Genomic DNA, 24,743 nt, shown 5'->3' with positions numbered 1-24,743 from the left:
AACTTCGCGTGATCGATGCGCCACGCTAGAAGATCGAGCTCAAAGATCACCACACTAGAAGATCTCGCGCCGCTCATATGTGTACAGCCGCTCCGAGGCCACCCGAGCGTCGCCGATCGTCCTTCCTTCCCCTCAAGGAGAAGCCCTCTTTCCTATGCCTTTTCAGGTTAGAACCTGGAGATACTTCAATGACGGCCAATCATCAGCGATATATTTAACAGGTGAGGGATGAGCCCTTAACGAGGGCTCACAGTTTTGGAGGGCTCCTTTCACTTAACCTATTGAACTTAAGAGCCCAGGAGCCCGAGCTCGCGACTTTTTGGGTTCACCCAAGAGCCCAGGAGCCCGGCTCTCCCCAGGGCTCGTAGAAGGTGTGGTTCCCTCCTCGACCTCTGATACAATTTCAGCTGTTTTTGAAGTCCCTCCTCAACTAGAAATTGTTGTGTATGTGTTTAGGCAAGTTTTCACACGAATCCTCTCCAAATAAACATGTTCACTATCACTATAAACAAGTTTTAGATGTCAACTCGCGATGATGGAGACGTTGTGAGCTGCTGGACAGTGTTACGTTGGAGTCGGCCATTGCTAGGTATAAAGCTGAATATAAGATGTATATGCACTAAGCAAGAGCCTGCGCGTGCTGGCGAAAAAGGAAGTGATAATTCGCTGTTTTCACCAACTACATGCGAAAACTGAGAGTGAGTACCCTACTTTGATTTGTTGATTTTTGGGGCAGAACGTTGCTGATTATTCGGCCCCGTCTCTGTTGATATTTTTGTCGCCATTTTTAAGGTTCGACTCCCCCTAATAGTGCAAAGCCACGTTCGACGTTGAGACTCTCAATAGTGCAAAGCCACGTTCGACGTGACCGATAGCCAGTCAGAAGCGAGACCGCGTTGGTCATCTCAACCTGCACATTGAGCCAGAAGCGAGGTGACCTGGGAGGTCATCTCATCCTGGACGTTGAGCCTTATTGCGGGCTTGGGTGTCAATTCAGGTACTCCTACCGCAGGACCTATCGGGTACGATAGATACCGCGGGTTCGTGTCTGGAAAGCACGCATCCCGTAGGCGAGGCTGCAGCAGCGCGCAGTATCGGGAGTAGATAGCCGTCTAAACCGCAACGAATACAGGTACGATAGAGATGAGTGAGGACTCTTCTGGCGTTTGCGCTCTTGGGATGGCAACACGATAACGGAGCTCATTAAATATACCGGGTAGAGCTCACACTTGTAGCCATCGTTCCGCCTCCACAGAGAGTTGTGTTACTGTCCCGCCATTTGCATCGCCCCAATCTGTCCACAAGCGTGGACCGCAACTGCAATTCGCAGCGCGTTGCCGCGTACGTGGGACCCGATGTGGATTTTATCATTTGTCAATGGCTCATTCCTCCACCAGCAATGCAGTACTGTAGCACGGCATTCGTACAGGTGTGTACCGCCGTTGTGGCCCTCAATTCATCCGTGGCAGACGGACTAAGATGCAGAACTAGACCGCTCCGGGCATCCGCGGAGGCCCGAAGTTGCCACGCGTGACTTCGCTTCGAAATCAACTGCGTTAAGGTGTCCGGAAGCCGGAGGAGACCGGTGTTGGCTTCCCGGAGCCCCTGCGTCAATCACTGGCGAGGCTGTCCATGGCGCTAAAAGTTTGCGTCCCATACTCAACACCGGCCAGCGAGGAGCTCATCGGGTGGGTGAGCCCGAGGCTTCGGATGGGGTGGGTGCCATCTGCCATCCGCCAAGCGCTGGGACCAGGCAGTAACATGGCCACAACCCAGTCTCCGCGCTCAGTTTCCAGTGTCTCGAGGCGGAACTCCGTAGTCGCCCATTCCACCCCATTCATCCTTTTGCGCTGCCGAACGCACTCAACCCGTGCGTTCTACCGCTTGAGCGGCCACCTCGATCACAAATGAAGCTGGACGATCCTCAAGACCAACCGGATGCGCTGTCGCCTGAAGAGACCGCCGCGTTGCTCAGCATGAGCGATTCTTTCGTGCAGGAAGCTGTTCACATGTCGAGGCACTACACCGGATGTTCGCGCCATCCGAGCGCTATTGACCCCACGCGCTGGAAGCGGATAGCTCACGTGCGCAGCCTCGCAATGTACAAGGAGCGTCGGGCTCGCTGGACACTTGGCAGCAAGCGTAAACTCGGGTCTCGCCTTGCAGCGAACGACTTCGTAGATGACAGCGCCAAGTTGCTCCCAGCAACGCTAATGGTTGGCACGTTCTCCGGCGACCTCGAGTCGGTCATGTTCGGTCTGCAGTGCTCCACAGAAGACACCACTCGGATACGAGCGTCGTATCTAGGTGACAACCTGGTGGACGAGAAGTTGCTAGCAGCACCCTTGGAATCGCCAACCTACGAAGATCCGCTGCGCTCGTGTACCTTGAGGTGGCGAGGACTGCGCAGCGGCGCCACAGCAGCCAAAGGGAAGATTTTCGGCTCACAAGCTATGGAGACCGTGTACATCGAGTCCACAGGAATAACTGAGCTCGGCAATGGTGAGCGCGTCGGCTACGAGCTGCTGCAGTCTGTCGAAGTCCCGGGATTCGGAGGATTCGGTAAGAACGGCAGACCGCAAGCCATCATCTCGTACTGCTACGTGTACCGCCAGCCGTCTCCTGACGTCATGGAGGTGTTCATGCTAGGCTCCACCTCTCGTGACGGTGTGGTCCTTGGCGGTGCACTGGCCAAGATGCACAGTATGCACCGGCTTGTGCGTTGTGCCGAGCGCAAGAAGCTCGCTTGGCTACTGAATTCAAGTAAGCCTACCCTGGCCAGCACGAAAACTGGTGGCTGCTGCGCCGAGTGCTTCCGCTCTTTCGGTCGCTGGCCCCACAGAGCCGAACGACAGTGCAGCGCTTGTGACGAACGTGTTTGTGCGAGCTGCACAACCTACCGCCAGATGCGCTTCGCCCTGCCATTTCGTCGCAAAGTCACTCGATCCAAGCTGGCCTTCTGTGGCCGCTGTCTGCAGCGCGCTGAGGACACAAGCCCCATTATCGTGGCAGCATACGAAGCCATGGAGCAGGGCGACGGCTTGGGCTTCGACACCTTCGACAGCTCGCAGCCACCGCTCTCTCATCTGTCCAAGTGGAGCAGCCAATGCGCCGACGTCGACGACGACCTCGCCATGACGATTCTCGGCGACTAACTCCTATTTTACACGTACTATCTGACCCCCGTCGGAAGGGATCAAAGTTGTAAGTCAGCTTCAACGTCTCTCGAGCAAACCCAAAAAGTAAATATTTAACGAGTTTTGAGTTGCGTCCCTACTTTTGAATACTTTGCGCAAGATACCTAGACATCACGACTGGGTAAACCATTGCAAGCTGCACAACAACCTATTATTTCTCACTCAACAACACTTCTCGAGGAAGACTTCTGCACGTGACTCACAACCTGACAAATATTTATAAGCCGAATATCCTGTTTCCTAGGCGAACCTCCTGATACTGCTACTACCGCAGTGAGTGATTTCTGTAGCTCGATGATAGCTGTAGCTTTGCTGCTGTGTGTTCATTGAATTCCTGAGCTGCCGAGCAGCGGGTGTCGATGTACCTTGTGGAAATGCACGCTGGCGTCGTCCATAGCTGCGCAAATGAGCAGAACCAGCGCCATGTCCACGCCAATGGCCGTCTCCACGTGGTACGAGTTGCTGCCGAACGACGACATGCGGTTACTCGCTGGACGATAGACCTTGGCGATCGGTTCCCGTCGACCCCCGCGCCCTCGCTCGAGATACAGCACCGCCGCCCGCTGCCGCCACATTCCGTGGCACCCGACGCGGCTTTTGCCTCCCGTGTGCGGGTCGTCGACCTCGGCCAGCAGCGGCTCGCCTCGTCCGGGCACGAACTTGATCATAAGCTTCGTCAGCACCTTGGCCTGCGGCTGGCGACGCTTGCCCAGACACACGTCGTAGCTGGCGGCGTTGGGGTGCTCTCTGTGCGTCAGGTGCGCCACGGGGATGCCGTACTCGTCCACGAGCCACTTGGTGCGGCCGTCCGCCACTTGGCCGTCGATGGCGGGCAGCACGCGGAACAGCACGCGACCCGAGTCCACCTCGCGCACCGCGTAGCCGTTGATGTCCATGGCGTGCGTCCAGAAGTTGTCCGTCAGCTCGAGCGTCGTCACGCGCCGCCGGCAGAAGCGCGGGTTCACCACGAACGGGAACTTCCACTGCGCGGCCAGCGGCGTCGCCAGGAACTTCTGCATCGACAGCGCCGCCCCCATGATGTCCGCGCAGGGAGGCTGTCGGACTGAGCAGTGTCGACCGACGTGGAGGCGGCGACGTTAGGCGAAATACTGTATGAATGCATGTACTTGCAGATATGGTCAGGAAGAAAAGTAATTTAGAAAGGTATACAATAGTAACAGGGTACTTGTAGGACCTTTGGTATTTAATGATGAGCCGGCGGGACTGTCTTTGCCAGACTGCTGAAAGAGGCACGCGTGCAGCTCAAGCTGTGTGGACTGTGTGTGGACATACGGACTCCTGCCCAAGCAAGCAGCGAGACCCTCGCTGTGAGAAACCCATGCTTGACCGGACTGCAGTCCAGGTATGTAAAAGTCCAAGGTTTGAGTGAGTGACCACAGAGACACTTGCTCGTCACGTTGAAGTTGTTTTTTGCGCGAAAAGTACATGATCGATTGAGCAAGTGAACAGCGACCGCAGCCAGTTGAAGTACATGTGGCTGCGTTCCTCTGTTGGGGCTTGCCACTGGCAAGTTGCCAGACCGCCGACGTGCTCCATATTGCAGTTTTGAGAAGCTGAAGTGGCATAAATCTGAACCTTGGACTGGTTGTGGCTTCGGCATGCATCTCCTTCTAGCGACGACTGAAAATGATGGCAACCGGAATAACTTGAATAAGCTTATCGTACTGATCCAGCTAGCGAGCTGTAGAGAATTGCTTTGCGACGTTGGTGATCTTGGGTCGGCCATCTGCAAGTATCTCCGCATGGCGAAACCTGTTCGAGTTTCAGATTTCTGATGTCAGTCTCACTAGCTGGGCGTCAGGCCTTGTATCTGCATGACCGAGCAACCACCTTCTTGCGAGTAAGAAGTATGTACAGTACCTCCGCGCGCACGGCCGAGTGGTTGGGTGCGACGGTCGAGCCCCGTTCCATACGGCAAGGCTAAGCAAAGCGTCCGCCGTGGGGTCCGTGGACCACAGGGTCACTCGCGCTCATCCCCGCGGCTCAATATCATGTCGGAAGGCTGTATGTTGCTCATCACGTTGAAGTTGCCCTTCACCTGAAAATCATGCTCGATTGTCATGATCTATTGAGCGAGCGAGCGAGCGAGTAGCGACCGTGACCTCGAGAGCAGCAGTTGAGGTGTCTGCGCTCACGGGCGCCAGAGAGAGCTGGGTCACGCGCGACAAGGTTGGCTGCCACCTCTGCTTTCGTGGCGCGTGCTGGTGGGCGGCGCTGGTAAACAGCCGGCGTCCGCAGCTGAGCGTGCACGCTTGACTCCAGGTACATGTAGGAACTTCCGCCAGCGCGTCTCCCAACAGGATGCGTCCGCAGAGAGCACTGCGCGTTTGACGACCGTCGTGCGCTCGGAGCCGCTCCGGGCTCGTTCGCTCGTTAGAGCTCTCGGTGGTGCCGAGCGGATTTAACGCGCTGCGATTGGCCCAAATAAATTTGACCTCCTTTTCACCCAATCGAAGCCCCGCTCGGCGGCTATTGATGGTAATTTGCACCCGAGATATCTTTGGGCTCGCTAGCCGCTCGGGGCGGTTTCGGCGAGATGGCACCCGTCCAGAATCTCCACAAGACCGTGCCGAGCTGCAGTTATTCGTAGTGGCCGCCACAGGACAAGGGGAAGTCCCTCCGGTGCTCGGGCGTGGCGTGCCTGGTGTCGCGTCGCCGGTGCTGTGGGGTTGCAAGCACGACAGCACGACTGAGCGCCGATTGGCCGAAACCGCGCTAAGTGCGACGGGCGTTGCAGCTGCGGCGATTTCTGCCAAATTTCGCGCTGGAGGTCACGACGACCATCACTCCGACTTGTACTTACGTTCACTATGTTCAGGGCGAAGCTCACCCCCTCGCGTCCGCCTTGCACGGCTGGCTCGCGCCCCCCTTTGCCCTCGCCAGAATCCGATTTCCAAGCTCAAGCGCAAGCGTCAGCTCTCTCTCTCTCCACCCCAATCTTCCGTCGACCATGGACCGTGACTCCCTTGTGTTCCTCGCCAAGCTGGCCGAGCAGGCCGAGCGCTACGACGAGATGGTGGACCACATGAAGGCCGTGGCCAACAACCACAACGTGGAGCTCACCGTGGAGGAGCGCAACCTGCTGTCGGTGGCCTACAAGAACGTGATCGGCTCGCGCCGCGCGTCGTGGCGCGTGATCTCGTCCATCGAGAACAAGGGCGACTCGGAGCGCAGCGAGCACATCAAGGCCTACCGCCAGAAGATCGAGGGCGAACTCGTGGACATCTGTAACGACATCCTGACCATCATCGAGAACAACCTGATCCCCAACTCGTCCAGCGAGGAGGGCAAGGTCTTCTACTACAAGATGAAGGGCGACTACCACCGCTACCTGGCCGAGTTCCAGGTGGACGACGAGCGCAAGGAGTCGTCGGACAAGGCCCTGGAGAGCTACAAGCAGGCCTCGACCATAGCCATGGCCGAGCTGCCCCCCACGCACCCCATCCGCCTGGGTCTGGCCCTCAACTTCTCGGTCTTCTACTACGAGATCCTGAACTCGCCCGACCGCGCCTGCAACCTGGCCAAGCAGGCCTTCGACGACGCCATCGCCGAGCTCGACACCCTCTCGGAGGAGAGCTACAAGGACAGCACGCTGATCATGCAGCTGCTGCGCGACAACCTGACGCTCTGGACCTCGGACCAGGAGCCCGACAACGCCGACGCCAACCAGGGCGACATGAACGTGCAGGACGTGGAGTAAGCGCTCCCGTCCCGCCATCGCAAGCCTTAGGCGAGCTAGCTAAGCTGGTGCGCGTGGCGGGGCGACGGGCCGAAGGAGACGCGGACGCAGCCGAGCGCGGGGGACCGAGAGGCCGCAGCTATTTTGTTGGCCTCCTCCCCCGCTGCTCTTAGGTCGCTGTGGCCGCCAGCTCTGAGCCCTGCAGCGCGCCAGCCGTCCAGTGCTTAATATTGGTAGATAGAACCCACAAAAGAACTGTCTTCCCTGTTTCAAAGATGTTTGCTGGTGCTTAGACCCAGGAGGTTTCTCCATGAAGATGCATGGACTGAGTGGCCTTCCCATAGTGAGCGCAAGATAAGCTCGGTTGACGTGTCGGAAGGGAAATCGAGATCTTTTGACGCGTGTCTCAGCGCACGTCACGGATTCGCCAAAAATAGGCCGAATTTTGGCGAGTCGCCGACGAGCTAAAAAAGGCAACAATTGCAAGTTGAAGAAGATGCTGAGTGAGCTACCCTAGTAAAAAACTAGCAACCGGCATGCAAGTATTGCACTGCATGCTCGAACAACCAACATGTCGTGCGCATGTATGCAGTTGCAGTGTTGCAATGCAGGACCGGACCACAGCACGTGTCGTGTACATGTACCCGCAGATCAGCTTGAAGTCCACGTAACGTCTACCGGTAGTTGAATGCATGAGCGTGAGTCGTGGCCCTGGTCCTGGTGGCACCGTGCCCCAGTAGTGTGTGCAGATCCACTGTTTCCTCGGCGAGGTACACAGTAACAGTAACATTGGTACCGCTTGGTTCACAATGGTCACAGTTACCTACTACCCCCTATATTTAATAGGCTTGGAATGTCGCGCTATAGCTCTCCACGTCGGCTTCACTACATGTAATGCTACACCCGCCTTCATCATCAGTCTACCCCACTTCCTCGTCGCTGTTGCTGTCTCCTTCGTCTACACCGATCGCTCGTCAACCAGACTTGCCAACGGCACTAGACCTTGCCTGGTCCCTTTTGTCCCTGCCGTTGGCGACGTCGAAGTACCCGAGAGAGTCTGCCAAGCATCGTTGTTATGTTGGAGACGGGGAAACAGCGATACTGACGAAGAGGGAGTGCTAGCATGTACGTAGACGACTGGGTGCGGCTTCTGAAGAAAATCGAGGAATGAGGCAATATTGCAACAGTGCTCGACTATGAATAGCTTTACCGCACAGAACATTAACCGCATAAGACTATCTATCTATCCCACGATAGCCAACGCATGGTCAAAGCTCGTCTTCAAAAGCAATGTTGAAGTCAAGATCCCAAAGGTTCACCTGTAACATTTTATCGGGTCCTTTCAGGCTTCCTGGCGAGGGGGGTCTCATGAGCAGGAAACGTGTTACCAGATTCTGGTACACGGTAACATCTACGGTTTCCTTGGGTTTTCATGGTAACTGTGGACGTGTACCTGCGCACACTATGCCCTACTATGTATTACATGTATCAAACCAAAACTACGTCCTCGAGCACCACACCATTGCAGGCATAATATTTTTCGATTGATTTGGCCCGAGGCATTCACCCGCCGTTAGAACACGTCAGGGCTGCACTCCACTTGAGTAGAGCAACAGCTGGTGCAGTAGATGGCCCGCCACAAAACCTAACGACTGCTTTTCGGCTTCACGTTGAAAGCGGTCACTGCATGCAGCAGACCGCGTCATCTGCTGCTCAGCTTTTGTGCCTCCAGCTCGTACAGCGCGACGAACAAGCTGGCAATCGCAGTCAGGTTGCATAACGAGCTGAGTATAAGAGTGCGGACATGTATCGGTCGGAGCACTCTGTCGGATTGAATTTCTCGTCGTACTGTATCAGAGGAAGAATGTCGTAAATGACGGGGTGGTTATTTCGTGTGTACACGCAGGTGGAGGAAGTTCTGCTCAGAGTCGGGCGCCCACCTCAAGTGTACATCGGGGGTTGAGTTGCGTAAAACGCTTCGCCGATTGCCAAAGAACTCAGTGGAAGTCGACGAAGTGTTGGCACGACTTAGCAGCTCGATCTGCTTTCGATGCGCTCGTCTGCACGGCGATGGTAAACAACATGAATGCGTTAAGTACAGGCGCTACCAAGTATGACCATGATGGCCGCATACTTCAACTACAAAAGCTGCTTCACCAATGGCCTTTCAGCTGTTATACATGCAGCAGGTAGGTTGGTAGCTATGATACATGTACGCAGCGTTCAGTTTAGGCAAGTAACGCAATACAACGCGTCGCCCGTACCAGTGACGACGCCCTTCCCCCATTAAGATACATGTATTTTAATACGCAGGGATCGTTCACTGACGAAACGACATCTCTACTGGGCTGTTTCGTGCAGTGCTCGAAAGTGCACGAAAGTACTTTCGTGCAGATTCATCAGCCTTTTATTACGGGGATAGCCTATTGAGACATCAATTGCGTTTCTCTACTAAGTACGATTAAAGTTCTTGAAATTACAGGCATAACCCTACCGAAACTAGTGCACGAAACAGCCCTAATCTCTACGATTTCGGTGCGAGCATTGCGCTTTCCGACGATCGAGAACGATCACATACATGTACAATGTACACCAGCTTTTCAGTACTGTAGATAACAAGGCACGACGTGCCGTTAGGTTGGAGTACATTTGCAGCTGTGTGTTGTTTCTTGAACATGATGGTCGTATCCACCAGCCTGCAACCGAGAAGCCGAGACGACGGCGACAACAGTCTGTAAACGCAATGCCGGATTCTTGGTGGCGACCAACAACGGTGTCAGCCAGTCTTCTGGCCCTGGTTGTCGACTTGGCATGCAGTGGTTTGGTCCTGCGCAGGAAGACGAGAACCATGAGTCACGACACCGTACTCGGACAGCATTTGACACCACCGTGGCTAAGTCGTATGTAGTACAATTCCCACGGTTCCTTTCATTCAATACTAGTAGGTCGTTTATGCGATCGCCAACTTCGAACTCGACTCCGATGATAATACCTCTAACCACCGCACTGCAGCACACTTAGCTCGCTCCAGCGGCAGCCGCACCGCCCAACTCTTGATAATGCGCCTGGCAGTAGTTCTGCGTGCGCTCATAGGCCGGCTTGGAGCAGTTGGGCACCTGGCAGCGCTTTCCGCCGCCGTGCGCCCAGCAGAAGCCGTTCGACACCGCAATGGTGTCACAGCTCTCGAAGGAGCACACGGTGCCGCCGCCGTGCGACCAGCACACGCCCTTGGACTTGGCGCGGTTGATGCAGTCGGGGACCTTGCACTTGACCGAGCCGCCGTGCTTCCAGCAGCGCTTGGCGTGCTTGGCACGGCTGGTGCAGCCTTCAACGTTGCAGAACTTGCTGCCCTTGCGGACGGGTACAGCCGCCTCGGAGGCCGAGGGCGGTACAGCAGCTCGCTTCCGCTTGACAGCGGAGGCGTCGGTGATGGATCCGCGCTTCTTGGAGCTTTGATCTTCAGTATCCGACTCAGAATCGGACGAGGACAAGATGAAGCTGAGTGAAGCTTTATCCCTGGCGTCGTCCGCGTTGTTGCTGCTGCTGCTATTGTTGTTGGCGAAGTCGCTCGAGTTTTCGGTCTGCTGCACGATGAAGCTCATTGAGAATCGCGAGGCTGGAGACACGGTCGGACCAGCGGCCAAATTGCGGAATGGGTCAACGCTCGGGGTTATGACGCTGCTCGGGTTGCTCAAGGTGCTCGGCGGGTGCGCCAGCGTTAGCTTGTCGCGCACATCCATCGCGGCAAGAGGAGGGGCTGCTCGATCCTGTGATGACAACGACAGGAACGGACAGGCGGCCAAAGCTTCTCTCTTGCAGAAAAGCAGCGAGACGGGATCTTCTCGTGGTCCAACACTGGCAAATTGGGAAGTGACTTGATGCGGTTCTTCCTGGCAAGTGACGGATGGGCGTGAGAGACCGAGTCTGATACCTTCCTTCACCGAAAGTTTGTCTGTATCCGGAATGCTCGGTGGTGAACTCGTGACATGTGCTCGCTCGGCGCCAGGTGCTGCCCGCAAGCTCGGCTCGAGCTCGAAGTTCGAGCTGCAGGGGTGACAAGGGCGGGCAGGATCCACGTGCGCGGAAAACAGCTTGCAGGCACTTACCCGTGACGCTCGTCTCGGGGCGGAGGCACTGGGGTCGAGAATCCGTCGACAGGTTGTCGTCGTTGTCGTTGTCGTCACCTCTCGGCGAGATGGCGACGGGCGTGTCCATCAAGCAAGGCACCGTTGACCCCTGCGGATGGGTGGTAAGACCGTCAATTTCCCCTGGTCACGCGAGACGCATCGTCACAAGTGTCTTTGGTCGCAAACAATTGTACCGGTACTCCAAACCAATGAACTTTTTTGCATCCTTATGCAGGTAGCACAGTATCATTGCTATTGCCAGCTACAGTACTGAAGTGCTCTGCTCACTGCAGTTTCTCCCCGGGATGCTCTGCGATCCAAGTTGAGGCTTTGCCTCGAATACATTGAAGTGGGCAGCATAGAAATCGCTTGATGACTGTGATCACCGACGTTTAAACGACTCGGTTCCGGGACGCTTTGGGGACGAACAGGAGGAAGGAAGGAAGTTATGGGAGTCGACCCGGTATCAACAGTGTACGAGTAGGTGGCTTGCTTGCTGGTCAGCAGCTCTCGACGTGCATCTTGCTGCTGTTCACGGATCCAAGCACCTCGCTCCGTTTCCTATCCACTTGGGCCTGTCACTCAAGTATCGCGCAAATAGCGACCGACCTTTGCGTTGCCTTGTCTTGTCCTGGGTCTTGCTTCGTCGCGGTCGCTTTCTGATTTGCCATCCGCCCGCACTTGGACGGGACTCGCTTATGGCGGTCGTTCTGCCGAGGTTTATGGCCATCTCGATGTGTCATGGCCGAAATGCAGGCCTGGAGGTCCGAGGGCGCGCTGAACGCCCTCTGGCCGCTTGCAGTCACTCAAACTGTGGCGGGACCCCCGCAGCTTGAGGCCTTGAAGCAGTCGCCCCGTCGACCTGGTGCTCGCGATCTGCTGTCTTCAACATGACACGCCAGCAGCAGCCGGTCGCTCTTGCGCGGGTCTCGAAACGAGAAGCGTGTACATGTGCCAGCATCGAGCGTACACGTACCTCCAACAGTAGCAATCGATTCCTACTCGTGCGGATCGTCGGAGACGAAGCAAAAGCTCAGCTCAATGATAAGCGGGCTGGTATCTGTCGTTGGAGACTGCAGCTGTCGGGCTTGGAGTCTTAGCGCCACACAGCCTGACTCACGGACGAAGCACCCTTGATGACTGCGAGTGCAGTGTCTCGGACCTTCCACCCGGGACTATCCACTTCAACGCTGCTCGTCGCGGTGAGTAAAGCGGGCGTCCGAGTTGTGACCGGGCAAGCGTCGTTCGGCGTCGCGTTTGACACGACATAGCAGCCGTCGACGATCCGGTTTTGAACCGCGGCACGTTCCTGCTTCCCAGCAGGGAGTGCAAAGGGGACGCGCAGGTCGGACTAAGGTTTTCGGTGCGAGAAGAGTTGGTGATGAGATGAGCTTCCCGAAGCAGCGCAATAGCCGCGCGTTGACTCACGACAAAGGAGCATTGACGAGCACCGGCATCGCCACATTGCACGGAGACCACAGAACCGTAGTATTTCGTCACTCTGTACATGCACACGGATGCCAATGTCTCCCTCCCTCCCTCCACGCTGTAAGGGCTTCTTCGGTGGGTCAAGGAACTGGTGCCTTGTCGTAAGGATTTGGCTAGCTCCATGTAGAGGCAGCGCCTGCAGCCGCAGCGATTACGCTGTTGCAGCGTAAATATGGTATAATACTCAACCTGCGTCTCGCTCGCTTCGACGTGCTCCCTAGGAGCGACCAAGCCTCTCTCTTGCGAGGTTTAGAGCTGCAATGCGAGCTCCGGCACACTTAAGTAATGATTGCTCTGCGCTCGCAATCGCTAGGTCGCGACACACCTCGGGCGACGTCAACGAGCATGTCCTCGGGTTTCTAGCGGCGCAGATGGAGCTGTCATCGCGCGGTGGTTGTTGCAGTTTCCTGCCAGCCCATTCGATGTGCTATCTCGGCGGAGGACAAAAGGTTTCCAGTATACAGGTTCTGGGGTCCAGCATACAGCTTGTTGGTTCATAATATACGCGCACAGAAAATACTCTCTCCACATGTTCCGTGTGTAACAGCGCACAAACGAGGATGAAGCACAGCAACCAGCGCAATTCTGCCGGTCTGCCGACCGTTGTGTGCTGATCTAGGCGCTAATACCTGGTCAACTTACAGAAGACGAAAGATGGAAGCTGACCTACCGAGGGTCTCTCGGAGTATTCTTTCTCGATGTCAACATACATCAAAATGACACCCTACAGCTTCAGTATCCACGGCACAACGACACAGACGCCAGGATCGTCTACAGAGGCAACTTGCCGTATCCTAGTGGTTTTCGGCACTGCCGTCTGGGACTTCCGAGCCTGGCTTCTGCGAGTCGCAGGGCAACAAGTGGATGTCCTCGGGCGCAGTGTCGGAAGCCAAAAAAAGGTGTACAGGTCTGGCGAGCGCTTTTGTGGTCCTGCTGCGGACAAGTTGTTGAACTCTCGTGCCAGCAAAAAAGACCGACCGAAGAATTTCACCGAGAATGTAGTATTGAGACTACAGAGCGCGGATGGTCAAACAAGCAAGGAGGTTAACTCGCATGATGGATACGCTGAATCTGCTGCTGTATCGGTCTCTGTCGTCGCCGGTAAAGGTCGAAATGACGACTCAAGTTGTACGCAAGTCGAGAACCGTGATGATACTGCTGACGAGGGATTAGTGTACGCAATTGTGGATCGCATGCCGGTAGGGCTTGCGTACTAGTACAGGGTCCAGTGGCAAGATGAGCCTGATGGATACCGGTGGGCCGACTCATGGCTGCCCAGGAAGCGTTTGCTGGAGGACGGCTTTGAGAAAGCATGTGCGGTCGTGGACATGTGGAAAGCGTCTAAGTACGCGTCGTTTTACGAGTTTTGCCGAAGGAATGGACACGTGCACAATATCGGTGCCTCGCCGTCAGCGAATGGAAAATGTGCAGTTGTTGCTGTGGAGACTGCAGTTACGCTTCTCGGTAACTCTGGTTGGGCACTCCCCGGGTGCTTTGGTGCATTGGTGGAGTACTGCGACCAGCGGGGTCGACCCTTGTCGCCTGACGGTCTGACCACTCGAGAGCTTCGTTTCTACAGCAAATACCTCAATGATCGGTGTGGTAGTTCGAAGACAAGTCAGATCAGCATCCGCGTATTCGATGACAATTTGCTAGGAGGTGTCAACGGCAAGAACGCGTCGGAAGTATTGGTGAAATGCGCTCTAGCGGATGGAGTTTACGTGTGCGTTGCCTAAAGCTCACTACGAGTGATGCACTGCTTTGCGATCAAAGTTTTGAGTGGTGATAAGCTCATTTACGATGACAACAATGTTGCGGTGGAAATTCAAGCCTATGAAGCAGAGTGGATCATGGGGATTATCTTTTTCCGCCGAATCGCGCTATACCTCCCTTAGTATTTTTGGCTGACAGCGTCTTCGTCTTAGGTATTACCTCGATTGGCTTAGCCACAATATGCATTACGGTAAGACTGAGAGTTTTTTAAATGAATCCTTGGGTTTGTTACTTACTCGTGTCTTATTACCACGCTGTTAGTCAGGTCAGACTGCAACACGCGTTCATTCTACAAAATCCTTGAACCAACCCAGAAGATCGTAGCACACCACTCAGTATGAGGGCACACAACGCAGTATGGATCTTCGCGGCAGCGGTGGGGAATCGATACGCTCGTTGGTATGCAAGCTTTCGTCAAACTCTACCTGAATTGGAGCGGCGTACGCGTGACATAACCTTCTTGTGTGGCCGTGGCGGTGATAAAATTCGGGACGCTTGGCGTGACATTGGGCCGGAGGAACGCGCACGTCTAATCCAAGCAACATCGGATTCCAGTTTCCCCAATGATACGTACGGCATCATGGACGAACGTAAGGCTTACCCAGGACAACGAAAGAAGACGTCTGGCACAACATCGCCCAAGACCACTACGGCCAAGAAGACTACGGCCAAGATGGCCACCGCCAAAACGACTACGGCCAAGACGACTACGGCCAAGAAGACTGTGGTCACAACGTCTACTGCCACAACGACTACGGGCAAGATGACTACGGCCAAGACGAAGCGGCAACACGTTCAACCGACTTCCACGAACAATCCAAAACGTGTTCGATACAGCAGTCGAGTGACTGATCAGCCGATGCCAACCCTGCCTGTACAGCATGATACTCAGCTGCAAACACGATTCGCAGAGATGGAGCGCGCGCGTAACAACTACTACACCGTGCTGAGCAAAGAGCAGGATCTCCGAATCCACGCAGCTTACAATGGCGGGAGTATGGTCGGTATTATCGAAGCTGCTGTGGCCGGTGCGCAGAACGCGGTCGTCTTGGCCAGAATCAAGGACAAACCTAAGACAGTGGAGGACGCGTTTTCCGCCGTCGCACTTCGCCTGGACGATGTACTGGCGGTTCTAATGGGAACCGCTCAGTTCGAACCGAACCCTGAGTACGATCAACCCGATCCAAGGTTTGCTGCGGCGCGGATTAGACGCGCAAAACGACGATATGATTATACCCAAAGCGCCCTGTACAAGCTTTGTGTTGAGCTTGGAGCGGATGAACCTGGTGAGATCGTCATCGGGAATCGTACGAGCCGATTCTTTGGGAGATTTTAAGTGCATCGAAACTTTTTGTGAGGAAGCGATTTAGGCTGTGGGTATCGTCGATTTCCACACCGATAAAGCAAAGAATACATGTATTCAATCACCTAGAGGGTTTGACCTAGTCAGTGTTCTCTATTCTAATAGAATGTCTTGAACTGTCAGCGCTGGTTCTGCATGAGCAAGCCTTCCAACGGGCCCTGGGAGACCTTCAGAGCTGGGAGCTGAGGATGTACTGTTCGTCTGCTTCGTTTTTCGGCTAGACGCTTTTCTCTTCGACTTTTTTGGTTTGGATTGCTTACGCTTGGATCCGGAACGTTTTGCCTTGGCCTTTGCTACGATTCTGTTTTTCAACTTCGCCAGTGGGTCGCGTACACTACTGGTGATGTTAAATTTCCGGAGAACCGCTACAACATGCCAGCACATCAGCATTTTCGAAAAGTAGGGACAGGTGCATCGCTTGCGTGTGATGTCAACTAGCCACCCATCGGAAGGCATTCCTATGCGATGCGAACGCCGTAGAGACCATGATGTGGCTTGCTCGAAAAGCCTTTTCCAATTCGTGACCGTGTCGTCGTCCTCCTGTCCATCTGAATCCAGTCTAGATCGTAGTATGGCTGGGATATCGCTCGCCGACGAGCTATCGGACGAATCTGATGTTGGGTTGTCTTGCGTGGATGTCAATGATAGAAACAAAGCCAATTGGCTGCTCGGTCCTGTTGCCGTATCGGTACGCGTGGAGGGAGCCGCATTGACTGTCTCCAGAAGAAATCCGTTTTCTTCTTCAGCTTGTTCGTCTGTGTCGGCGCGTAGAATCTCGAGGACTCGTACTTGGTTCGCATCGCTTGTCCTGGTGATAACAATTCGAGAAGCTACAAGCATAGCTGCCGCTGCCTTCACTAACTCGGATGTTGGTGTGGATGTATATTCTGCTGGCGCGGGCTTGACGGGACTCGTCGTTTCGATGAAGGTCCCGATTTTCTCGAGTAATCGACACATATGATGCTTACGGCGCTGCAGAAAATGCTTTAGTCCTCCATTTAGGTTCTCGCAGGGATTGTTGGTTAATGCGTAGCCCTCAGGATTGTGGTACAGTTGCCATCGCCAATAGCGGCCTGTTAGCCACTGCTGCTCGAAGTAGTCCGCGAATTCAACGAGATGTGTCTGCTTGCGCCAATTAACTATTTCTCGATCTCGTGTACGCTCGAACTCCAACAAGCTTTGCGTAAAATGCATGTCGACAATCGAGTTCATCACATTTCTCCTTTCAGCAAAGGGCAGGTGCTGTGTGCGTTTACGTACATTGTACATAACGTGAAAATAACACATTAGCTTCGTAGCATTTGCAAAACAAGGCACGTTCTCGAGAGCCAAGAATTGAGCATCCTCAGCATCGCTCATGGTTGCATCGATACGAAGTGTTGCTCCTCGAACAAGCCGGACGACGTCAGCAAAACTGCGCAAGCACTCGGTGTATTCATGTTCCGTGCGCCGACTCACCACGAAAAAAGCACCAACTTGGTATGAACGCCCTCGGTCCGTGAAGCCGCAAGTTATCACTGGATAGCCCAAGTCGCTAACCTTAAACGTGGCATCCACATGGAACTGCACAAAATCACCCGAGTGGCAGAACCGTAGGCAGCTATCGATAAGTGCGAGAGACGTCGCCCCAATAATGAAAGGATCGTCGTCCTCGCCGGACCCCACATAAACAAAGCCATCCGTGTCCAACTTAGGTCCAAACAGAAATGCGGAATCTGGCTGAAGTTCTGGTTTGTAGCGGCGAGCGCGAGCCATTTCATGCACGACCTTGATTGATTTTTTGGTGCCCTTCGAACGCCGGTGAACTTTCAGCGCATTTTGAATCTGGGAGAGCTCTGGCCATCCGCTTTTAGATGGCTTGATATTTGCTTGCTTCTTGAGATGTGCCAGAATAATACGTGGGGCGTTCCCAATCTCATCTTGTGCCGCGATAAATGCTTTCATCGGCTGAGTCACGACTGGCCAATGCTCCGCAGTACAGGGAAGAACACCACGGGCATGTGCCTGCTCGTTTACAGTTATCTGCCTTTTGTCCTGAGCTGTGCAGTAGAACACCTTCCAGACCACGCCACATTTGCCAAACTCGCGACAAGTACTGCTCAAGCACCGAAGACGTCTTTCTGTCATCGTATGCTCACCAGCACAAACACGGCAGTTGTCAAAGTCGACCTTGTGAAATATCGCCGAGCAGCACATCGACTCGTCACGGTAGTCATCGAATTCCTCCGTGGAATTGTGCACGGCTAGCTGATGCCAGCCAGCCATGGCCGCTCCTGAACGAAAACCTTTGTCTGCAGCCGCCCGTGTGGTAACTTGGCCAGCACAATTAAGCTGATATTTATATGCCTCACAGTGGTTAGCGGTTATATTGGTGCCCCACAAATATAGTCTCTCCCTGTTGTCACTCCAACTGTATGGTGCAAACCCATATTTATATTCACTCCCCATGTACATATATTTGTGCCTACAAATCTGTATATTTTGACACTATCGTCTCGGCGGAGTGGCGTTGCATGGACTAGCCGACCCGATGACGCAACACGCAACGCGAGGAGAATTGAGGGCTCGCGTTGAGCAAGTCGCGTCTTCCTCTCGGCGGACACATCGCAGTGCTGCTCCCTGGGCCGCGCCAAATGCCTTCCGTGGTTCTCTGCACCCCAGGTGGTCCTCGAGAGCGTCCCCCGAGAGTCTCCATGGCGCGGCAAGCGCTTTAGTCGATCATCCGGCCCGCCTCGCCCGCCGCGTGGTCTCCCTGTGCGGTTCCTTTCCAAACGATCCGTGCCATGCTCCGGTTGCTAACGCTGCAGCCGCTATAGGAGAAGGCAAGAACACGGCGGCGGAATGCCCCTCTATAGTCCGCAGCTTCTCGTGCTCGGACGGACATTGGTACCGGTAGGTAGGTAGATGGCGCACCTTCGTCGCCGATCTCGCCTCCAGCAACAAATGCGCGGTGCTGGCGCATGTGGTCCCTGAGCGGGCACTTCTCGAGCACTAACTCGCCCTCGGACGCTGTATGTTCTGGTGCTGACTCACCGGGGCTAACAAAGACCGCGTGGGAAGGGCAAAAGTGTCGATGTGGACCATATAATGGCCGTATTGCAAGAAGGTCGCAACGAAGAACCTTCGGGATGCTTACAGGGAATAAAGAGGCTGCGCCTCGCTTGTCTTTTGGTTGTACACATTTAACTATCTACGCTAACACGATCTTCAACTGGTCTTGGACTCGGCGGCGACGCCCAACTCTTGATAATGCGCCTGGCAGTAGTTCTGCGTGCGCTCATAGGCCGGCTTGGAGCAGTTGGGCACCTGGCAGCGCTTGCCGCCGCCGTGCGCCCAGCAGAAGCCGTTCGACACCGCAATGGTGTCGCAGCTCTCGAAGGAGCACACGGTGCCGCCGCCGTGTGACCAGCACACGCCCTTGGACTTGGCGCGGTTGTTGCACTCGGGCACCTTGCAGCGCACCCAGCCGCCGTGCTTCCAGCAGCGCTTGGCGTGCTTGGCACGGCTCGTGCAGCCCTCGACAGTGCAGAACTTGCTGCCCTTCTTGGCCGGCGCTGGCTTGGCTGCGGCTGCGGGTACAGCCACGCCTGTGACGCTGCGTCGGCGCTTGGCAATGGTGGGCACGCTGACCGAGTCGCGCTTGCGGGGCTTTGACTTGGGCTCGTCCGACTCCGAGTCCGAGTCGGACGACGACAGGATGAAGGACAGCGCGGCCTTGTGGGCCGCGTCCTGGTTGGCGGCGCTGCTCGCGTTCTTGGCGGCGGCGTTGGTGTCCTCCTCCTGGTGCATCATGGCGAGACTGGGCAGCCGAAAGGTGGGGGGAGACAGCGAGGCGAAGGTGGGGAGCGGATCGGCGACCGACGGCGAGCGGAACGGGAACAGCGGGCTCTGATACGTCACGAAGGACGCGTGGGGCATGACCATGAGCTGGAGGAGAGCGCGAGAGGCGAAGGAGACTTGAGCTTTAAGCCAAGGAAGGTTAAGTCGACGGACGCGCCTTGGAAGCTCGGGGCCGAATTCAAAAGTGATTTTCAAAGGAGAGGGGACCCCCGGTCCAGCTGAGACTCTGACAACTGCTGTCTGGGTGGCTCAGACTATATCACGGATGCACCGAAAGGCTCCGAGCGAGAGTGAGAGGCTGCGCCTCGGTCGGTCGCTGGGTCTCTCGAGCTGCGCCACCTGGCTAGTGCAACCGCGACCGAAACCTGGTGCCGCTTGCCACGAAAACAGCAGCCGAGGCACTCACAGCGCGGGGAGACTCAGGCCCATGACGAATCGACGCTTCCTGGGTCAAGGCGCTTGATGGATCCGATCAAGGTGGACGCATGCAGTAGCACCGAGATGTCCAACGCGTGGTAAGCACGTCAAAGCAGCGAACGACAGCGAGCGATAGCGCTTGCTTGTCGGTGGGTGTTTAATCGCAGCGAGGACGTCGGGTACGCTACCTACGGTCCGCCTTGAAGACATCGCCGTGTAAGCCGCATCTTGATGCGTCTGCGCTTGCAGCGTACATACACTCGGCACCTCGTCGCCACCTCGTCCCGAAGGATTCGACGCCGAGCTTTGCTCGGCGGAAACCCCTTCAACAATGCACAGTCAAACGAGCGCTTTGCTCAAGTGGACAAGTGGAGAAGCGTAGCGTGCAATTGCTATTTTACTTCGTAGTATAATATTTGCTTGAAGATCGAAACCAAAGCTTGCTGGAAGATCCATCAGCGGCCTGAGTTGAGGTCCAGATCCTCTTCTGCGTGGCACCCGGTGGCCGTAGGCCACTGGCCATAGGCCTCACCGTTGTCGGTCTGATCTCGTATCCTCGGAGGGGTCTGCCCTGCCACGAACTCGTCTGCTTTCCAGCATCCCCAAACTCTTACATGTACAGAAACTTGGCAGTCGCAGACCGGTGGTTGTCGTCGCGCCGGCGCTGCGCGCAGTGCTGGGCTGGGCTTACGGGCTGTTTACTGCGATCAGGGCTCACGCGAATCTCCTTGTCCATCACGCGCTTCGCGTGCATCTCGCTCGAGTTACACGAGCGCAGATATCTAGTAGGCCCCATCTCGCTCTCCATCTTCCTGACTCAACGGCTCCATTTCGCCGATGACCAGCAAGTGTTGACACGGTGCGCACGACGAGGCAAGCCTAGCCTCTGCGGCTCGGCGACTTTCAAATCGCTACGCCGCTTGGACAACACGACGACGGAGGGAGGGCAGCAGGCGCACACACAAGATGTCGACCAGCGTCCACCTGAAGGCCAAAACGGTGCTTGCTATTATATTGTTACTGCAGACTTTCGCTTCGAGCCATGGCCTCGACTCGGGGCTCCAGAGTCGAGCAAGACGGCAACCCGAAGGCTGCTTCCTTTGCGGCGGATGGCAGGACGAGGGGAGGCGCCCCGCAGGATGTGCGCAGACCTGACTCAGCGGGCGCTGAGTCAACAACTATGCCCGAAATGCATATGGGCCTGTCCACAGTATGAACGCGATGAACACTAGCCGATACGCACAGTGCACTGTGCATATTGGCCACCTGCACTGTGCATATCGGAGGGAGGCTCGCACTGTGCGTAGGTATTGGGGCCCGCCCTGCAACGCGTCACGTTGACAACCTGAGGTTGTACGTATGCAAACGAGGAGATGCGCGTTCGGCGCTGCCAGACATTCACATCTCGGGATGGTATCTCTTGGAGTCCAAGAGGCCAAGTTGGACCCCGGTGCAGGCATGACATCACGGCCCGCGTGACTCGAGCGGTCCTGGGACTGTCTTCTACCTTGGGCAGTCGGCAGTATCTCTCTACCGTAACGGTACATCATGACCTGCGCTACACCAAGTCAGGCATAGCGGAAGCGCCCGCGCCAGTGCATCGGATATGTGAAGATGGAGCAGCAGCATCGTTACCCGGCATCGCTGCAGTACTGCCAAGCTCAAGTAGCAAATGATGCGCTCTTCTTGCCGAACAATGCCGTCACGCGTCGTGATACCGTCCGTTCATTCGCCTGGAACTTCGCTACTGTACAGCACCACCCAGATATTGTCATGTGACCAGCTTCGCTTCCGTCAGCTGGAGGGTGTCAGGCTGACGCTCGCTCTTGAGGTGGACACTTGGTTGCCGCCAACTGGGTGGCGAGGTCCCGCTCGGGCCTCCATTGAGCGGGAGCAAAGCAAAGCAAAGCAGGATGACACTCAGCTATTATTTAGCAAGGACACATCGCATTATGCGCCGTTTAGTTAGTCGGCCGCAGATTTTGGGCGTGGCACTTCCAACATCTCGATGCCATCCACGACACCGGGACGGACACGGGAATCCCCGACCTGCGTGTTTCCATCAGTCAACGCTCGACAGCGCGACCCCGTGACTCTCTAATGCATGTACTAAGTGCATGTACCGACAGTGTCGTCCGACACTGCTTCAGTAGATACCTACTCGGAGACCGAGTTGGGCTGCTGCCTGGTAAAATTGCCGAGGCTATTATACTACGTCTCGTCGTCGCGAGCTCCGGACGTCGGGCACTCGAGCGCTTGGTTCAGTTTCGGGAGGACACACTCGTCGTGGAAGCGGTGGCCACAGCCAAGTTGCGTCACGTACACGTTGCGCTCGGCCCACACAACGCGCAGAGATTCTCTCCCTCTTCAAGGACTTTATCGTCTACAAAAGCCACTTCAGGGCCGCTGCTCGCGCATTCTTCGACGCTGATGAAGGAGAGTCGACATGGACTTGGGCTTCTCGATCTCGAGGTGACCGCTGCTGCGTCTCGTGCCAGAGCGCGAGGAGGACGCGCTTGTCATCAACCACTTGGCCGTAGACAAAGTCCAGGAACTCGGACATGACGCTGGACGCTTGGTTCTGCCGCGTGCACCGGAACGTCTGCACAGTCTGGAGCACGTGAGCAAGAGTTTCTTGGCGGTGAGCCACCAACCGCTTGGTCGAGTCCCACCGGTGAGGCAGCAGCTTGGCGCTCTGTCAGGAAGCTCTCGAGCCACGGACAGCTAGGCTAGCGCTGCAGACGTGGCCGTGGTGCAGCGCACGCAGCAGTCTCCCCTGGAAGCCGTGATACTCGTCGAACGACCTGTACATCCGCCACACTGCGTGTGCGCTGAGATGGCGCACGGTCATGACGTAGCGCACGTCGCCAACGGGTCTCGACTCCGTGGAGATGGCCATCTGCACTTGCTCCATCTGCTGGTTGCGGGGCTGCGTGGCCACGTCCAGACTGCTGCTGTCGAGATGAAAGGATCGCGCTCGACGTGAAGCCGCGATCGGTGACGGTGGTCCCAGTGAATGCCGTCGGCTGCGATGAGCTCGACCGCCTGTGGAGCTCCGCTGGTGCACGGCAAGGAGGTAGATCTGCGCTTCCGAGGGTCCGATAGGTTGTGAGAGGGTTGATGCCACGCAACGCGAGGCGAGACCTATCTGGACGCGAGCCGCAGCCATCGCGTATCCAGGCCAAGTTGAAGTGGCCGTGAGAACGGACAAAGGGAGAATATTTTTATCTGTTGCTAATTTACTGGTTCATCTGTTGCGGGCAAATCAGCGGAAAATCTGTTGCCCGTGTCGGTTTATCTGTTGCGTGGTGTAGGGGACGAAAGCAACAGGTTTTCAGTACGGAAATCCTGCAACAGATTACATGTCGAGTTGACTCGGTATATCTGTTGCCTAGGTGATTACTTGTTGTGCTCATGCATCGAGTAAGAGCACCCCCGCTATTGCTCAGGAAGGTGATGCATGAACTTGTGGTATTCCATTTCGGGGACTATGGCGAGCTCAGCGTTCTGCTACGGATTTATTCTGCGATAGTCATTCCTTAACTTTGCAAGCAGCTTGAGTTATTGTTGCATGCAGATGATAGCTTGCCGTTCCCCTTAGAGGCCAACGAGGACTGTGACTTCTGGCGCAGGCGTGCTACGACATCAGCAGCACAGGTATGGCAAGTCAACGTCGCCACGGGTGCGCTCTTGACGTCCAAGCCTATCGCGAAGAGTGTGTGACCTATTTTAAAGCGCATGAGGTGCTACTGGACCAATTGGTGCCAGGGATGAGTTACAGCTTCTTCAGTGTTTCCAAGGATTTAACAGCAGACCACGCGCTTACGGGTCGATCCACGAGGTGAAGGATCACTGCGGTGAGCGTCACGTTGTCCTCCTAGTCATTGTGTGAGTCATAACGATCAGAGCGGTCATAACGACCCCCATAGACATCATCACAGGAAGAACGGCCTTGGTCGTAAGAGCGGTAGCCCTGAGGGTCGAATTTGTCATAGCCATAGCCCCAATTGTAGTAATGAGAGCCGTTGTGTCCGTGGTAGCCCCGATCGCGCGCGTACTTAAGTATGCGTGAAGTCATCGGACGGAGGTGTCGACTCACGTCCGCTGGGTAGTACGATGTAGTGCACGTGGCCACTGAGAGTGACATTAACGGAACAATGCATTAACACGAGCATCCGTCGGCCACGCCGACAACAGCTTCGGAGCTGCGAGTGGCTACAGTACCGTAGATGTCATCGCTGCCCTTCGTCTAAGTTACGGGGTTGCACGATGTAGTTCACTCCAGTCTGCGGGACTTTAGGATCTGCTCTCGTCATCCACTGTCGCTCTCGATCTCCATACTCTCTTTATCCGCATAGATTTTTGTTTGAGCTAAAACTCATATTACAGCGCCAAACGGTTGAGTACGCTTGCTACTGGACTGCAGGCAGCATCCAGGAGACCGGCTCCATGATCACTAGGTTCGATGAGGAAGCGAAGTACGACTTGTACTACCGAGTACTTCGGCGTGTTTGGAGCGTGGGCACAACAGACTATGGCGACTCGTACTCATGGACTGGACTTCCTCCGGGTGCTTCCTGAGGTAGTAGAGTGCAAAGCTACGCCCTCGTGCGAAGAGCGTGGGCACTAGACAGTGCGTCCTTCAGTACTATGTATTCGCGACGTGTACAAGCTCGCACAGGGGCAAATGCCTTGGCGGCTACATAACAACGAGCGAAGAAGAGCTATTGGAGACCACGCAACTATTATTTATCTTAGTCACATGCACAGGTAAGCAAGCTCATCTCGCGTTCATGTGTACAGGTGAACGTGGCCCAACCATCTAAATCAAGATCCAG

General features: G+C 55.5%; 8 protein-coding genes across 8 annotated transcripts; 3 read left to right on the top strand and 5 right to left on the bottom strand.

Annotated features, from left to right (window-relative positions):
• Positions 1 to 1,907: 1,907 nt before the first annotated feature.
• Positions 1,908 to 3,155, top strand: PHYSODRAFT_482459 (hypothetical protein; the record flags this gene model as incomplete). The annotated part of the gene is made up of 1 exon (XM_009520349.1): positions 1,908 to 3,155. The coding sequence occupies one exon, from the start codon at positions 1,908 to 1,910 to the stop codon at positions 3,153 to 3,155; it is 1,248 nt and encodes a 415-aa protein (XP_009518644.1).
• Positions 3,156 to 3,520: 365 nt separating this feature from the next.
• On the bottom strand, positions 3,521 to 4,234 carry PHYSODRAFT_486231 (hypothetical protein; the record flags this gene model as incomplete). Its single annotated transcript, XM_009520348.1, has 1 exon — positions 3,521 to 4,234. One exon carries the CDS (start codon positions 4,232 to 4,234, stop codon positions 3,521 to 3,523), a length of 714 nt encoding a protein of 237 aa, XP_009518643.1.
• A 1,880-nt stretch (positions 4,235 to 6,114) lies between these two features.
• On the top strand, positions 6,115 to 7,171 carry PHYSODRAFT_353822 (14-3-3-like protein). The gene has a single exon (XM_009520347.1). It carries the CDS (start codon positions 6,169 to 6,171, stop codon positions 6,916 to 6,918), a length of 750 nt encoding a protein of 249 aa, XP_009518642.1. The 5' UTR covers positions 6,115 to 6,168; the 3' UTR covers positions 6,919 to 7,171.
• A 2,743-nt stretch (positions 7,172 to 9,914) lies between these two features.
• Positions 9,915 to 10,637, bottom strand: PHYSODRAFT_478212 (hypothetical protein; the record flags this gene model as incomplete). The annotated part of the gene is made up of 1 exon (XM_009520346.1): positions 9,915 to 10,637. One exon carries the CDS (start codon positions 10,635 to 10,637, stop codon positions 9,915 to 9,917), a length of 723 nt encoding a protein of 240 aa, XP_009518641.1.
• A 3,985-nt stretch (positions 10,638 to 14,622) lies between these two features.
• PHYSODRAFT_480024 (hypothetical protein) lies at positions 14,623 to 15,621 on the top strand (the record flags this gene model as incomplete). Its single annotated transcript, XM_009520345.1, has 2 exons — positions 14,623 to 14,906; positions 15,126 to 15,621. The coding sequence occupies 2 exons, from the start codon at positions 14,623 to 14,625 to the stop codon at positions 15,619 to 15,621; spliced, it is 780 nt and encodes a 259-aa protein (XP_009518640.1).
• Positions 15,622 to 17,162: 1,541 nt separating this feature from the next.
• PHYSODRAFT_480742 (hypothetical protein) lies at positions 17,163 to 17,844 on the bottom strand (the record flags this gene model as incomplete). Its single annotated transcript, XM_009520344.1, has 2 exons — positions 17,163 to 17,375; positions 17,416 to 17,844. 2 exons carry the CDS (start codon positions 17,842 to 17,844, stop codon positions 17,163 to 17,165), a joined length of 642 nt encoding a protein of 213 aa, XP_009518639.1.
• A 1,011-nt stretch (positions 17,845 to 18,855) lies between these two features.
• PHYSODRAFT_324575 (hypothetical protein) lies at positions 18,856 to 19,572 on the bottom strand (the record flags this gene model as incomplete). The annotated part of the gene is made up of 1 exon (XM_009520343.1): positions 18,856 to 19,572. The coding sequence occupies one exon, from the start codon at positions 19,570 to 19,572 to the stop codon at positions 18,856 to 18,858; it is 717 nt and encodes a 238-aa protein (XP_009518638.1).
• Positions 19,573 to 22,288: 2,716 nt separating this feature from the next.
• Positions 22,289 to 23,074, bottom strand: PHYSODRAFT_257979 (hypothetical protein; the record flags this gene model as incomplete). Its single annotated transcript, XM_009520342.1, has 2 exons — positions 22,289 to 22,600; positions 22,628 to 23,074. The coding sequence occupies 2 exons, from the start codon at positions 23,072 to 23,074 to the stop codon at positions 22,289 to 22,291; spliced, it is 759 nt and encodes a 252-aa protein (XP_009518637.1).
• Positions 23,075 to 24,743: the final 1,669 nt, after the last annotated feature.

This window comes from Phytophthora sojae, assembly GCF_000149755.1.
Source record: "Phytophthora sojae unplaced genomic scaffold PHYSOscaffold_2, whole genome shotgun sequence".
NCBI lineage: Eukaryota > Oomycota > Peronosporomycetes > Peronosporales > Peronosporaceae > Phytophthora > Phytophthora sojae.
Note: the sequence above shows the minus strand (reverse complement) of the source record. Positions and strands in the feature narration are given on the sequence as shown.